Source organism: Volvox carteri (genome assembly GCF_000143455.1).
Source record: "Volvox carteri f. nagariensis unplaced genomic scaffold VOLCAscaffold_86, whole genome shotgun sequence".
Taxonomy (NCBI): domain Eukaryota; kingdom Viridiplantae; phylum Chlorophyta; class Chlorophyceae; order Chlamydomonadales; family Volvocaceae; genus Volvox; species Volvox carteri.
In genome coordinates this window covers 412,892-428,576 of record NW_003307629.1, presented here as the reverse complement: position 1 = coordinate 428,576, position 15,685 = coordinate 412,892, and the positions used below count along the sequence as shown (strand labels likewise).

Below are 15,685 nucleotides of genomic sequence, written 5' to 3'. Positions count from 1 at the left end.
GTAAGGTCAGGGGTGTAAGATAGACACGGGCATTCCAGCAGTACACCAGCTGTCGTACAATGAACACTACCAAACGCGAGGGTCATTGCATGTCAAAAAACGAATATATATAAAACAAATCACGCCGTTGGCTTTTAGCAATCTTTTCCATCAGTCCACCTGCCTGTGTGTGTCTCTCTGCCACTCGCACCTGTCCAGGAGGCCGCAATTCATAGAAGCCGCAAACGTCAGCACGCGCATTCGACATTCGGGCTTCAGGCTTTATTAATGCCGTATCAGCTTGAGATTATTTAGATCAGAAACAGGGCCGCCGCACTGTTCCAGCTCTCCTCCTCTAGGATTCCGAGCCGCGCCTCAACGCCCCCCCACGGGGACCTCCTCTGAGCGACTTTAGGGCCCCGTACATGGGGTCCAAAACACGAACACAAAGCACGAACGCGAGGATTCAGATGAAGATGAGGTTCCCCCGCTTTCAGGACCCATTTCTACCCCTTCCCATGGGACCCATGCCCATGCCCATTTTTGGTACCAGCAACAATCGTCTGTGGTTCGTCTTCCCCGCCCATATGGCCCATGCAACCCAGCGAGCGAGATAGAAGGACCAGACTCAGCTCCACCCCCCCCTTCCGACACATGGGTTGTAAGTAGCAGCTCGTCGCCATTGCCGCTCCGGACCACCTACCTCTCCATGCACACGGAGTGGAGCGCTGTAGATCTTTTCGTGGCCCTTCTTCTTCTCTTCGCGGCCCTCCTACTTTCTGAAGAACAACCTCTGGGGCCGCGGCCACCTTACTAATCGCGCCACCGCCATGCCTTTCCCCACATCGCCATGCCACGTAATTCAAATCATATGCACATCTTCATAGACAAAAGACAACAATTTTGGACGCAAATCGGACACCCGCGCCATCGCGCCGTCAGTTCGGTGCCGGTAGTGGGCCGGGGTACGAGTCCCGCTCAGAGCAGGTCGGTTGGGAAGGAGTCCGGTACAATGAAGCCCGGCTGTTGCACCTGCAAAGCGGAGAAAGGGTAGGCGTAGGTCAGGAGTAAGTCTGGGAAAGTGGGCGGTGGGAGGAGTTGGAGGGAACTGAACGGAAGCAGGTGGCTATAACCAGGTAATTTAGGAGCACTGCGTAACACATATAAGGATTATAAATAAATAAATAAATAAATAAATAGGTAAATAAATAAATAAATAAATAAATAGAGCCAATTCAAACCGGACCATGCGATCTAAATATCCCCGGACAGTGTCCTCCCTCGCAACCGTCAACATTGGCGGCCGCCTCCACCACCTGCATCATGGCATACGCCAGCTCGATGGGAAAGGGCACCAGCACCAGCAACGAGAACCCCAAGAGCGCCAGCGCCGCCTTGCGGTTGAACTCGTTCTTGGGCACGGAGAGCTCCTCGCAGCAGGGGCTTATGGGGCCGCGTTGCAGAAACAGAAGCAGCAGCACCTGTATGTATATGCCACAAACGAAGCCACACACGTAGGACGAGAGAGCCACACACCTTGGCAAACTTGGGGGAGAACTTGGGGGACGGTTCGTAGAGACGTAGGACGACAGAGAGACAAGAGGGAGAAAGAGATCACGATGTGCGCAGAGAATGGGGCTGACATCCCTTCAAGCACGGTTAGGTGTCGTGCGGTGGAAGCTCTCCCCCTCTTCCCCTTCCCCCCCGCCCGACGCGGGAAGCTTGGATCAGCTCGTACTCTATGAGTCAGCAATACGAGGAATAAGCCAAGGTAAACACTGCGCACGCCTTGCAGTTCTTCCTGCGGGGCAGCAGTATCTATCAGACGACGCACACACAGTCATATGACACAGCAGTATCAAAACCACCTCTCTCTCCCAACCCCCCAAAACACCTTCCCCACCACCACCACCATCTCAACCCCACCCAGCACCCCTACCTACCTCACCTCACCTCACCTCACCTCACCTCCCACTCACTCACTCACCCAGTAAAATGACAGTGCGTTTCCTGTTATTGCAGAAAACCCCAGAGCTCCTGTCGTAAACACCGATACGGCAGAGGCTGTACGGCGGCCCCAGCAGCCCAACACCATCTTGGCGCCGTCCAGTTCCCCGGCGGGAATAAGGTTTAGGGCGTTCGCGATGAGTCCTGCCCAGCCCGCCAGGACAAGGAAATTAACCTGTGCGGGGTTTGAGAGAGATTGAGAGGAGTATTCCATGGCGGCTATGAAAGGGGCGGGAAAATGCGGGAGAAACCACCTGCAACAAACAACCAAAAAAACAACGGAATAACTGCCACAGAGCGGGAGTGGTTGGGAACAAAAATATATTATCCCGGAATTTAAAACAAAAAATCCTAAGAAGTTCTTTGCACCGGTCTACGGCCTTTGACACGGTGACGCGTCGACCTTTGGAATGCTCCCACAGGCGAGTTCGACGAAACCGGCGCTACATTCAACCTCCTCCTTCCTCCCCGCTTTTACAAATCCTCCTCTCACTTCGCCCCCTCCTCCTATTTTCCCTCCTCCTCCCATTGCCTCTCCTCCCTCCTCCCTCCCATTTCCCCTCCTCCTCCTCCTCCTCCTCCTCCTTTTCCCCTCTTCTTCCTCCCCCCTTTTCCCGCCTCCTCCTCTTCCCCCCTCACCTCAGTCACGGGTTGTGCCAGTCCCTCCGGCCCCACGAACAGCCCCGCCAAGAGCGCCACCAAAGTACTGTCAGCCAGGGCGGCGGTGTCGACACCTGGAGGGGGAAGAGGCAGTGAGAGCGGGGGATAGTGCACCGCGGGACGGAAAAGAGGGGGAGGAGGGAAAGACGAACTACGAACGAGTGAAGCTGCTGCCAGGGCAAGAGTGTACCAGACGTAGAACTGACCAAAAGGCGTTCTTGAAGGCGGCGACCTCGGGATGACGTAGTGAAGAAGATGTCGGAAAACTACCTACCTAGCCGCCAAGCTAAAATAAGCGCAGAAGAAAAGCAGTAATGCCAAGCCGTAAAGAAGTAAAGGTAGGTGTAGAGGCGGCGGAAAAGTAAGTCGAAGGAGGGCGGAGAGGGGCTTCACATGCACAAGGTAAAGGACCAACTCCAGCCGTCCATGGGAGAGAGGGCGGGAGTGGGAAGGAAGGAGGGAGAGTGGGAGGAAAGGACAAAGGAGGGGGCGGAAGACAAACCACCACGAACGAGTGAAGCTAATGCCAAGGAGGATAGACCGATACGCCAGGGAGGGAGGGAGGGAGGGAGGGAGGGAGGGAGAGCGGGAGGGGCTGAAGCAATAAAGGAAGAACCGCCAGTTCGGACGTGACCCCACGAAGAGGATGCCGACTGGATCCGGGGACAAGAACACCAACAAAATACTGAAAGGCCAGGCAGAGGCAGGCAGGCAGGCAGGAAGGCAGGCAGATACCGGAAGCCACACGGGGGGCCATAGCACACGCCCACGCCCCGCCCAACGCAGCACAAACCAGATTCGTTTCCGCCCTTCCTTGGAACAGACCCACGGGTCAGAAGACCTGATGACCTCCACGGATCGGAAGCTCGAACCCTCCCCCCCGCACACACACACACTTCAGCCCCAGCGGGCCCCCTCCTCCCCCCCCGGGGACACTCACCCACTGTGCCGATACCCGCCGCAGCACGAGTGAGCACGAGCCCTAGCAGCAGCATGGCGCCGGACACCGCGCTGCCCAGCAGAGGCCCCGACACGGCCAGGTCCAGAAGGGCCTCACGGCTCGGTACGAAATTCCGTACCTGCGCCCAAGGGGGGGGGGGAAAGACGAACCACGAAGGAGTGAAGGTGCTGCCCGGGGTGGTGGTGGGGATTATTTTGCACATTATATATATTACATGTTATTATATGTTGCAGGACGTGATGAGAGTCGACTGCCGACGTCCCAAGCACCCGAACTGCAATTAGGAGTCCTGTGGATATGACTAATGGGGTCGGCACCGCAGGCGGGGAAAGACGAACCACGTGAACGAGTGAAGCTGCTGCCAGGGCAAGAGTGTATCTGACGTAGAACTGACCAAAAGGCGTTCTTGAAGGTGGCGACCGCAGGGGGTGGTGGTGAGGGGGTTGGGCAGCCAGGGAGGAGAGGAAAGAAAATCACACTATCGCACTACCGCTCTCACCCGGGTGATGCTTCCAAAGCTGCCCAACAGTCCGAAGCCTGCTGGCAGGTAGAAGGGCAGGTACAGCTCCAGGCCATGTCGTCGAGCGGCCTGGTAGTGCCCGAAGTCGTGAGAGCCTGCGCGGTTGAAAGGATGGGCGGATGGGGGTAAGACGAACCACGAGCGGATAGGGGAAGGGGGGAAAAGACGGACCACGAGCGAGTGAAGGTAATGCCAAGGAAAGAGTGTACAAGAAGCAGAACTGACCAGTAGGCGTTCTTGAAGGAGGGGGGAGGGGGGAAAGACGAACCACGAACGAGGGAAAGGGAGGAGAGGAGGGGGAAAGATGGTTGGGTGGGTGGGCGGATAAGAGGGGGCGGGTGGACGGGTGGGTATGTGTGTGTGCGTGGGTGGATGGGTATGTGTGGGAGTGGGTAAGAGCTGTTAGGAGTGGGCAGGAGTGGGCGAGGGTGGATTAGCCAGCTATTAGTGGAACCGTATGACGTAGCAAGCAAAGGCTCAAACCCGGCAGCACGTCCAGCCAGAACTGCCCAACTGCCGTACGAGTCAAAGCGATCATGCAACTGCTTCAACTAACTCCTCGGACATACAGACAGACACGCCCACAACCTCACACGCCCTTTCTCACCCAGCGCGAAGAAGAAGGCCAAAACTCCAGGGAGAGCATCCACGAAGTCCTATCGATATCGGACAAAATTGAAAAAATTTTGAGGATGTGGTGACGATATCGTACAGCAAGACGTACTACGTCAACCAAATGTACGTCGGCACATGCCGTGCCCAGGTAGGGGGCAACCGGAGATGCATCATATGGCTGTATTACTACTTGACGTACTGCCGCTCCTTAACATCAACACACTCATAAATAGGGTTGTTCCTGACATTAGAATGTTTTCCGTTCTAATCTAATTCTAATATTAGTTCTAATTAGAAATTAGGATCTAATAATAGAAGACGCTCGACAACTTTTCAGGGAGGGGTCCGTTGAACCTGAAATTTTGTATAGGCCATCACAGATGTAACCGCACGCATTTCCAATTAAATTTACTCCGGTCGGGTGCCTGGGGAGGGTACCTACCAGCCAAACCCACGCCAGACTTGCTACGGAAACAACCAAGAACGCCGCCAAACCTGTCCTTTTAAGTCCCTACTTGCACAGAATCACCACATAACTGCCGGGGGAGTGTTTGCTCGCTAAGGGGAATGCAAAAACACAGAGAGGAAGGGCTAATCTGGTGTCCAATAAGCTGCAAGACCCTTCTTCTTTGCGGAGGTCAGAGCTTCTGCATACGCTTTTGCATCAAGTTCCTTGTTGCCATACTTGTACATTGGCCCTGATGCTTCCGCCTTCCCGGGAGGAAGGGGTGGCTTTGATGGCCCCGCACCTCTATCTGACATTTTCGTGTAAAATGCACGCAGTAGAACCGCTGATGCGCCTTAAAGCTACGGCTTTCCGGCCGTTCTAATGTCCGTACGACATTAGGATGTTCTAATACGTTCTAAACGGGGTCTTCTAAAATTCTTATTAGATTCTAATTATATTTTTTCTAATATTAGTTCTAATGTTCTAATGCCGGCACAACCCTACTCATAAAACACTGCATTTTCCCCTCTGTTACGGACTCGCCTTCAACAGGCCCAAGTTAGGAAGACGCCCTCCTATATCCACACCCCCACACTTCAAAATACATACACATTGACGTGTATAATATATATATGTACATATTTATACATATATACATATATACTATATCTACATATATATTTTACATGCATGTTGCCTGTTTTGGACTCCGAGCGGACGGCAGCGCCTATAGGGTCATATGAAGGTGATTGTCATCATAGTCACAGGCGGCCGCGTGGCCGCTTTGAAAAAAACACACGCAGCGTTTCCAGGCATCATGCGACATCTTCTCCCCCCCCGCGCTCCCTTCTCCCGCGCGGCCCAGCCCCTTGGGGGCAACACCAACACCACCGCACCTGCTGTGTGATGGCGGTCGAGAAGGGCGCGATGAAGAACTCCAGGAGGGGCGCCCCCGCGGCGTTGAAGCTCGTCACCGTGGTGGCAAGGGCGAACAACGAAGCCAGCCAAATCTGCACACAAAGAATGAGAACTTTAAGATACACGTACGTCTGCATGTCTGTCTGTCTGCATGTCTGTCTGCATGTCTGTCTGCATGTCTGTCTGCATGTCTGTCTGTACGGATGAATGGATGGATGGGTAGATGGACAAAAGCTGGAGAGCGAAATGGAGACACCGCACGTGTGTGCCGGCGGAACGGGACCCATCCATCCACCATAATGATGATGATGATGATGATGATGATGTTGCTGCGTCTAAACGGAAGCCCAGCCCTGGTTCCCAGAGGTAGGGAGGGAGACGAAAGGAACAACGAGAACGCACCACCACGGCAGCTACCGCCCAGCCACTAAAGGACACCACCCAACCAAGTATCCCATGTCGTACCTCCGTAAATCGGCTGATTTGGGTGTCCAAGCCGCGGCCCTGAAGGTACACATACATACAAACATACGTGTGCATGTGCGATGACCCCGCAACGGAAAGCGGGGGACCCGGCAGCGGTTATGGTGTGGTTATAATTAGTTAGGGCAGTTAGGATGGTAATACGACGACGGCGACGGGTCGGCGCGCCGCGTTGTACGACCAGCAAGGGCGGCGGTGAAACACAGGAGTAAATGTGCGAGTAAATACGGCGCAAGGTGTCAGCGTCAACTGGGTCGTCCGCATTAGGCGCTGTTACGTGGCCATAGCAGGGCCGCGAATACCCCCCCCAGAGGCACTGAAACTTAGGGCAACTACCTGTGAGAGTGCGTGAGAATGTGTCTCCAAAGATGGCCCTTCCCCTCCCCCTTCCCCTCCCCCTTCCCCTCCCCCTTCCCCTCCCCTTTCCCCTCCCCTTTCCCCTTCCATTTCCCTCCCCTTTCCTTCCCCTCCCCTCCCCTTTTTCCCCTTCCCCTTCCCCTTCCGCAAAGAAGAAGCCCCACTACTTCATTGCAGACCAACAGACTGTTCACGACGCGCTGAAAGCCTCCGGAAAAGAAATCTGTGGAGCACCCGCCCAACCGCCACTGAGCTCCCAACTCCCAGCAACCGCCTCTCAAAGCCCCAAACTCCAAACTCCCAACTCGCACCTGCGGCAGTACGACTACAGTGGGTTTCTCGTCCTTGTCCTCCAAGAGAAAAAGCTGATACGCCCCGGAGAAAGCCGCCTGCGGACCGGTTTGGGGCCTTTTTTAAAACACAAACTGTTTATTAAACAAAACCTGTTTATTAAAGAAAACATGTTTATTAAACATAAACTGATAAAGAATTACAAACAAAGGATCAGGGCTCTAAGCGGAGTAGCAGTAGGGACTAGGAGGAAATGAAAACAGGGAAAATAGACAGAGGGAAATGAAGTCGACCCAAACATCATAGGGCCCTTCCCATAAGCTGGCGAAGACGATACGAGGCTTTGGGCTAGAGACGAAGCTGAGGGCCCTTCCATAACCCAAACACAAAATCGCCGTACTGTCGTATTCCGTACTGGCGCACATAGCGGTGAGGGAGGAGGAAGAAATATATATGCAAGAACCCAAGGGTCATGACTGCCAATGTGATGAACCGCCGTAAAACCGCTCATGCGGGCAAGTGGCCTGGCGCGGTGTGTATGTACATATGTACATATGTACGTATGTATGTGCACTTGGAGAAAAAAATGAAACCCCCAGATTCGGTGCGGTGTGCAGAAAACAACGCATAATTTGCAAGGTAAAAAAGAAACACATATATAAAAACAACAGGGTTCGGGGGTTGGGGGGAAAAGAAAGCCCCATGCCAATGCGGTTTTACCTGCAGTCTATCCCGCATTTTCTGGTACGACACTGCCGGATCGCGGCCGCGGACGTTGCCCTTGAAAACGACGCCGTCGTGACCGTAGTTGTCCACCGACGTTACCCAGAACGTGTCAAACCCAAACACGGACGTCTTGAGCTTGTCAATCACGTCCTGTACGGCAAAGGACGATAGCGATAACGAGAATGATGCTGACGTGGAGGTGGAGATGAGGAGTGTGATGGGGTGGAGGTGGGTGTTGAAGAAGGCGTTAAGGGGTCAAGGAGGCGGCCAGCGCGGCCAGGGGGTTCCCCTCCACCCCAAGGTGCAGTTGCGCGGGCCGTCCCAGTCCGCTCGCTTTCCTTCTTTGGCCTGACCGCTTTCCCGACCCGTCTCTTTTCCCCCACCACCCTTCCCGGTTAGCCTCCTCCCCCTCCCCCGTATGCCTTCTTTTACTTACTTCTAGCGCATCAGTCTTTCCTTGGCATCACCTTCACTCGCTCGTGGCTCGTCTGTTCCCCCGTTACCCCCCCCCTTTCCCCCCGGTTGGTGTTTCGGTCGTGTTAGGATCATCAGGACGATTGACCCTTTACATGCCTTCTTGAGTGTAAATGAACCCCCAACACACACATACAGACACACACGCACGCGCACACACACATGCATACACTCCGGGCCCCCCCCCACCTTGGGCATCTTGACGCCGACCTCGTCGTCCACGCGGAACTGAAGCTCTTCCAAAGTCCCCCGAGGACCTCCGCCAGAAGACTCCCCGCTCCCGTTCCCGTTCCCGTTCCCGCTGCCCCTCGCTGCCCCTCCCGCAGTGCCCACAGTGCTCGGAGGAGAAGAAGGAGGAGCAGCAGCCTTGTCGGGTACTGCCTCCTGCTGCTGCGGGGACGTGGGTGTTGGCGTGGGCGTGGGGGGGAGAGGGGGGTTATGTCTGGGACGGCGTGGGGGGTGGGAGAGCTATGCGGCATGTGTGTGTGTGTGTGCGTGTGTGTGCGCGCAGGAGGGAGAGAGAGGGGCGCCGCTCGGAAAAGGGAGGGAACCGTACCATGCAAGAAGCCAACGGTCAAAACTGTCGAAAAAAGAGGGAAGGGTGTGTGGGGGGAGGGAGGGGGGAAGACGAACCACGAACGAGTGAAGCTGCTGCCAGGGCAAGAAGGGGGGAAGGGGGAAGAAGGGGGGAGTTGGGTGGTCAGCAGATCGTGCAGCGACCCAGATGGCCTCCGTGCTGGCGCAATATGACCTTCCCCCCCTTAATATTCGTGGTGGGTGAGGGTGAAAGACAGCGACCCAGGTCGACTTCAGGACGGGTTGACCCAGATCGGCTTAAGATATGAAGTGAAGCAGATCAGCTTAGCGCAGGTTTTACCTGGTGCGATAGAAGAACTGTATTATATCACAGCCAAAATATCCGAAACAAATACCCTACGGAAACGCCGACCCAAATCACGACTCATCAGATTTGACCCAGACGCGACTCAGGTCTGATTGAATTGAAAGGTATCGTCACTTGAAAGGTAGGTAACATATAGGGGTGTATGGACGACTATGTCACGTTCTTCCATATTGCAGGTAGTTGGGGGGTTACAGACCCGACCCGATACGAGACGTCCAGTGCTAGGTTCGGACTTTAGCGACCTGAAGGCTCAGAGCTAGGCAGCAAACCAGATGCCGTACCTGCCCCGGCTCCTCGCCAGCTGCAACTACCAACCGCCAGCCAGGCCGGACATGTTTGGCTGTCGGGGACAGTGAATGCCGCTCCCTGGGGGGGTTTTGCTGCTGGAGCCGTAGCGGGACCTCCGCGGCCGAAAATCGCCTGGAGGACGTTTTTTTCAAAAGGGGCGTTTGGGAGGTTACCGGGGCCAAGAAGCCAAAGCGGCAGGGATCTGTGCTTTTCCATGCAAGGAATGGGCAAAGGTATGGGAGCGAGAAAGGACGGAAATGTCGAGGTTGTCAAGAGCGCTCCAAAGCTGAAAATAGAAAGCGGATCGGAGGATGTAAGAGAAGATGCTGAGGAAGCGCGGGGAGGATTTGATGGGGACTAAGGGACAAGGTCCCCTGTGCGTGTGCGTGAAGTAGGGTCAGCGGGTCAGGATGTTGCACTCTTGGACCGACAGCAAGAGTGAGCGTTGTTTGTTGGGGGTAGAGACAATCTGTCCAGGTTTCAAATTGTGATGGTCATTTGGTTGTCCTCAGGTGCTGCGTTGTTAAGGTAACCGCTCTGGAGGGGGGACGCAAATCTCTGCCGCACCTGGTCGCGCACGCCAGGCGAGACGTACCAAGTCTAGGTCGGCAAGTGGTGGATAACTGCATTGCGTTACTTGGCGTTATGTCTAGCTTGAGCATCTTTGCTGCAAAGCGTCACGGAATGCCTGCACAATGTCTCCTACGAAATGATGCACGACTTGATCCACCTCAAGCGATGTATTGCGCTGTAATATATGATAAAAGAGTCATCTCAGAACCATCAACTGTGTGCAGCATGTGGACCGCTGTTATAATGCTAGCCTTGACCAACGCAATGACTCCTACCGGACTCTGTACGAGACTTCAGCAAGGAACGTGAAGCTCCGGTCGCGACATGAATTCTATGTTACAAGTAGGTTCTTGGTTTTAAAAGGGCTACTGTATGATGTCAAGTATGTTGCTGTCGCGTATGAAAGCGTCTTGGCATTAACCGCTGCTTCGCGTGTCTGCAAAAACTGCGAAGGACCGGGGAAGCGCCTGCTTTCAGTTATGGACGCCATGGCTCTTGGTAAGTGCGATTGACAATTCCTTTGTATGGTTACTTTCCCCGTCACGGCGGCCTGTTTCGGCAGCCGCCACGCCTTGAATGGACTGGCCACAGCAACGAGCTTCCCGTACGCTAAAGAACTAATGGGCCCTTAGCGGCACACATACTCAGCCTTCGCCGGTCGTCCTCACTCTTACCACCGCCCCTCCGTTCCCCTGCCCCGCGCACCCCATCCGTGCACATCCATGCCTGCTGCTGTCGATGCTGTCCACCTCCTACCCAACAACGACACCCTGTCTCAACCATTCCAATATCCAAAGGCTCCAAATCTGATTCCAGTTCCGAGCCGGCGTCCAAAACCAAAGGCAAAGGCGAAGCTGGCGTGGACGCAGAGGATGAGCAGCAGCAACAACCCCGGAACGAGCCGCCGCCACCACTTTGCGAGCAATGCGGAGCAGCCCCCTCCAAGTACCGCTGCCCGGGCTGTCAGCGTCGCAGCTGTAGCTTGGAATGCGTACGGGCGCATAAAGCAGCTAGCGGCTGTAGCGGGCAGCGGGACCGTACGGCATTCGTATCCATGCAGGATTTTGACGATGGAGCGCTACTCTCCGGTGAGGAGCCTTGGGGGATTTCTCAGACTTAAGTTTGCTGGTGCCTCATTATATTATTATTATTATATATGTATGTATGTAGTGGAGAAATGGACTTTAGATTTAAGCCGTTATCTGCGCTGTGTTATTCCTACGTGGCCTGGTGCAAAAATGAAACATGCAACACGGGGTGTGGCGGTACGTCGGAACCGTGTTTTGATGTAGAGAAGCTTCAGGTAACCAAGATTGATTAATTATTTAAAATAATTTCCTCAAAAGTCGGATTTGGGGGTCTTGTTGGTACGGCGGCACCTCTCTTCCGACCCCTCGTCCACAGCGTTCACCTATCACTTGGCTGCCTGGCCTCCCGCACTGCCGCCGCCGCCGCCGCTAGTGCTCGTCCATGTCCTCCATGTCCCCCCCTCTCTTCCATTTACCTCTTCGCCCCGCTCCGCTACATGGCTGCCCCATCGGAGGACCTGCTCTCTGCCCTAAACTGCCCCTGCCCCCTGACCCCCTGGCCCCCCTGGCCAGATTTTCGTCTTCTCGAGGAGATCGGCCGAGCTGATGACGTGGCTCGCCGATGTCGGCCCCCCGCCCCCAAGCCCCAGCTGCCGCCCCCCCTCGCCTCCCTGGTGTACCAGGCGTCCTGGCGGAGTGTCAAATTGCTGCTCATGTCACCTGGTGAGTGGTGGCTGGGTTCGGTGGGTAGGGTAGGTAGGTAGGCAGGTAGGTAGGTAGGTAGTGGTGGGGTAGGCGGCGGGCGCGGTCGTGTGGGTTTGGTGAATGGAGGGGGTGAGCGGCGGGAGATCGAGACGAATGAATGCTTGACAGAATGAATGTAGGGATGAATGGATGTTTCTATGTATGTAGGAAATGGATGCGCGTGTATGTGTATAGCATGGGAAAAGATCAGAGGCTTGTATCCCTGGCGCGCCATTTTTTGACTGGCTAACATACAGACGAACACGCGTACGATGCAGAGCTCCCCCGCCCGCATCCTACCCCTCAACCCTCTGCTCTGTACGGCAGGTATGGCCAAGCGGAGAGCCAACACGACCCGGTACGACGCGCGCAATCGTACGATGTGGTGGCGGGTGGAGTGGCGTTTCCCCGCTGTGGGGATAGAATGTGTGGACGAGCGAGTGGATGAACACTCGGTTATTGGGGAGGTACGTCCGAATGTATGTACGTATGTACATATGTACCTATGTTCGTACACACATTTGGGTTCGTGTGACACCACGAGATGCGACGGGAAGGGGGGAAATCATGACGGAGCTGAGCAGGGTTAGTGCCGTCACCGTGTGGTGTTTCGCCTCTCTCCCCGCCCCCTCTCCACGTGAGGAGCGCTTCTTCACAACCGCCGATTGGTTAGTTATGCCTTCCTGTACACCTGCCGCAGCAGTCTTCCCTCCTTGGCATCAGCTTCACTCGCTCGTGGTTCGTCTTTCTCCCCCGCCCCTCCTGCCAAGCCAACTCCCGCTCCTTCCTCTCTCGCGCTCGACGGTATGGGAAGATGGTGGTTGAACGAACCGTTGTCGGGATCCTGTCCCCCACCTCCGCCCCCACCCCCCACCTCCGCCCCCACCCTCCGCAGGTCCTCTCCGCGCATCTCCGCCACCCGGCTCCCCACTACATCCCCCTGAGGGCCTACGCTAAAGCAGGACTAGCACAGCTGCGCGTGTTCATGCGCAAGGAGAAAACGCCGGTGAGAATGTGTTGTGTGCCTATCCGCCTGTCTGTCTGTCTGTCTGTAGGTGCGGATGTGTGTGTGTGTGGTGTTGCTTGTTTTTTTAAACGGAGGTGCTTATTGGCGTCATTTTCCTTCCGGGGGTTTTAGTTGGCGTGGTAAGGGCAACTGTGGCAAGGGAGGTGAGAGGGGGTGTTATCCAGTCGTAATGGCAACAAATCTTACCCCCCCCCTGCTCTCTGTCAGCGGTCCGTCTTACCCCCCTGCTCTCGGCGTGTCGCCATGGTGGCGGAGCTGACGTGTGGCAGATCACGTGCTGAGGACATCTGCACCGTTAAGGCTGTAGCTCAGCTTTTTCCCTCGTCCCCCCTTCAACAGACAGACAGCAAACCCACACAGACAAACAGACAGAAAGACAGACAGACAGGGCAGCGGAAGGCGTATCTATCCCCCGATCTATTCCCCCCGGTCTACCTTTTTCCCCCCCCGCAGGCCAACCAGCCCGCCTACTTTCCTATCGACACCTCCAAGCCCCTGTCCAGCCAGATTTCCTCTCGGACGATAATCGAGTACCCCGTCTTCATCGTGGCGCTGCCCCACGAGGGAGCGGAGGCCTACCCGCCGCCACCCATGCTGGCACCGCCGTCACAGCCGCCGCCGCCGCCGCCGGGGCGGCGGATGCAACCGCAACAGCCAGCACAGCAACAGGCGCCAGTACGGCAGCAGCAGCAGCAACAACTGGAAGCCCAGCCACGACAGCAGCAACAGCAACAGGCGCCGGGAGCCGCGAGTACAGAAAGGAACGGGGCCAGCGGTAGCGGCCCCATTGTCGCCGTACACTCGTCCCGGCAGAGTGCCCCGTCACCGTCGGCGAATGGCCCTGCAGCTACGGGTCGGTCGACGGCCGCTGCGGCGGCGGCGGCGCCGCCGCCGAGTCGGGTCGCTGGCAGCGCCGGGGCCGGGGCGGTGCAGCACGGCCCGCCGGCGACGGTGGCGGCGGTGGTGGCGGCTGGGGCCACGCCACGTACGACAGGGACCTCTGTACAGCCACACACACTGACGCGGCAGGTGGTGTCGGGGCACGCGGCAATACCTGCCGCCCAAGTGAAGGCAGCAGCTGCTGCTGCTGCTACTGCTGTCGCTGCTGCGTCAGGGGCAGGGGCCCAGCCGGCGCCGTCGCCGCCAGGAGGCTGCCTGGTGCCGCCCAGTACGACGGGGTCTCTCGACCTGGGTGGGGGCAGGGCCAGCGACAACCCTCTGAAGGCTCCGGCTCCGAAGCGCCAGCGTGTGGAGCCGGTAATGAGCGGCGAGGCTGGCGGCGCCGCCAGTGACGGCGCCAATGGTGCCGTAGGCGCGACTGCGGTTGCGCTTGGTTTCGGAGCCAGTTCCACGATAGTTGGAGGAGTTGGGTCTGGAGGAGTTGGGCCGGGTAAGCGTTTTAGGTCCGGGACGTCGTCACCACCGGCGGCGGCGGCGGCAGCAGTGTCGTCGCTGTCGGTGCTGGCGGCTGGCGGCAGGGAGGAGGTGGCGCACGATGAAAACGAGATAGAGCTTGGGGATACGGATGGCGGCGATATGGACGGGGAGCTGGCGGCGGCGGCGGCGGCGGCTGCGACGACGGCTGTAGGAAGCCATTGGGATTGCGGGTGGAGGGGTGACGGCGCTGGATTAAGGGGTAAAACGGGTGGAGGGGGAACAGGAGATTGGGGGGGGAGGGGAGTTCCAGGGGGAGCAGGGTACGGGATGGTGCTCGGGTCTGGGGCGCGGGTGGGAGAGGCTGGGCCCGGCGGGGGAGCTGCGGTTGCACGAGACGACAATGAGATCGACTTGGATGGCGAAATAGAGGAGTAATGTTTTGCGCGCGTGGTGTGCGGCGCGTGAGGCTTTAATAAATGGAGGTGTGGAAATGAAAGCGCTTGTTTACGGCCGGAAGATGTGGCCGGCAAAAGCGTCTTTCGTAGTCGGAATTTGGAGGGTAGTTGAAAGGACGTACGGCGGTGTAAGCTGTATACTTGCATGCCAAACCAATGAGTCAGTCGAATATGATGCTATAACACAAATGCACACGTGACATAGTGAGGGTTAGGCCACGAAGAGCAAGCTATTAGAGATGGCTGGAACAAGCCAGCTGCTGCCGCAGCGTTCGAAATGCGTTCATTCAACCTTTGGGAGGCGAAAGCTCTCTTGGGTGGTGCGAGCTTCCTATCCTGAGCATGTCAGCGATGGACCCTGTGGAAGCGGCCGTTCCGCCGACAGCAATGAGGATTCAGCCTCTCCAAAGCTGCAAATTTTTCAATTGGGCAAGGCTTCAAAATTATTAGCAGCAACGGCTCTTGTTTATCACATTGCTTTCAGTAGTAGCGCTGCAAGAGCGGAGGACCGGCCATGGAAGCCTCGCAGACATTTCCGTCGCATGGGGGAGCGCTTCACGGATACATGGGCAGAGGAACTTGTAGAGGTAAGGTTAGAGCAATAGAGGTGATTGTAGGGACAGCCAGGTCATTTCCAAAGCCTTACAACAAAGAGCCGGGGAAATGTTTCGTCCTCTCTGTGCTTTGTTATCGCAAAGCGCAAACGACCGTCACAGACCTGCTTACGTGTGACAGTTTATGAATGCGGAGTAGAATGTTTCCTTGCGCTTTTTGTTGCTGCTTGCGTTACGACCTGCCGTCATCCAGCATCGGCCCATCATCTCGCCTGCAGGAGCAAGAGGGCATGCGT

General features: G+C 56.3%; 2 protein-coding genes across 2 annotated transcripts; one reads left to right on the top strand and one right to left on the bottom strand.

Annotated features, from left to right (window-relative positions):
- Positions 1-957: 957 nt before the first annotated feature.
- VOLCADRAFT_119887 (uncharacterized protein) lies at positions 958-10,293 on the bottom strand (the record flags this gene model as incomplete). Its single annotated transcript, XM_002958111.1, has 13 exons — positions 958-1,011; positions 1,296-1,460; positions 1,967-2,161; positions 2,626-2,720; positions 3,587-3,725; positions 4,107-4,222; positions 4,735-4,783; positions 6,087-6,200; positions 7,260-7,337; positions 7,960-8,115; positions 8,629-8,829; positions 9,625-9,763; positions 10,199-10,293. The coding sequence occupies 13 exons, from the start codon at positions 10,291-10,293 to the stop codon at positions 958-960; spliced, it is 1,596 nt and encodes a 531-aa protein (XP_002958157.1).
- A 390-nt stretch (positions 10,294-10,683) lies between these two features.
- Positions 10,684-14,815, top strand: VOLCADRAFT_119886 (uncharacterized protein; the record flags this gene model as incomplete). The annotated part of the gene is made up of 6 exons (XM_002958131.1): positions 10,684-10,702; positions 11,002-11,292; positions 11,806-11,955; positions 12,304-12,443; positions 12,872-12,982; positions 13,457-14,815. 6 exons carry the CDS (start codon positions 10,684-10,686, stop codon positions 14,813-14,815), a joined length of 2,070 nt encoding a protein of 689 aa, XP_002958177.1.
- Between the last annotated feature and the right edge of the window lie 870 nt (positions 14,816-15,685).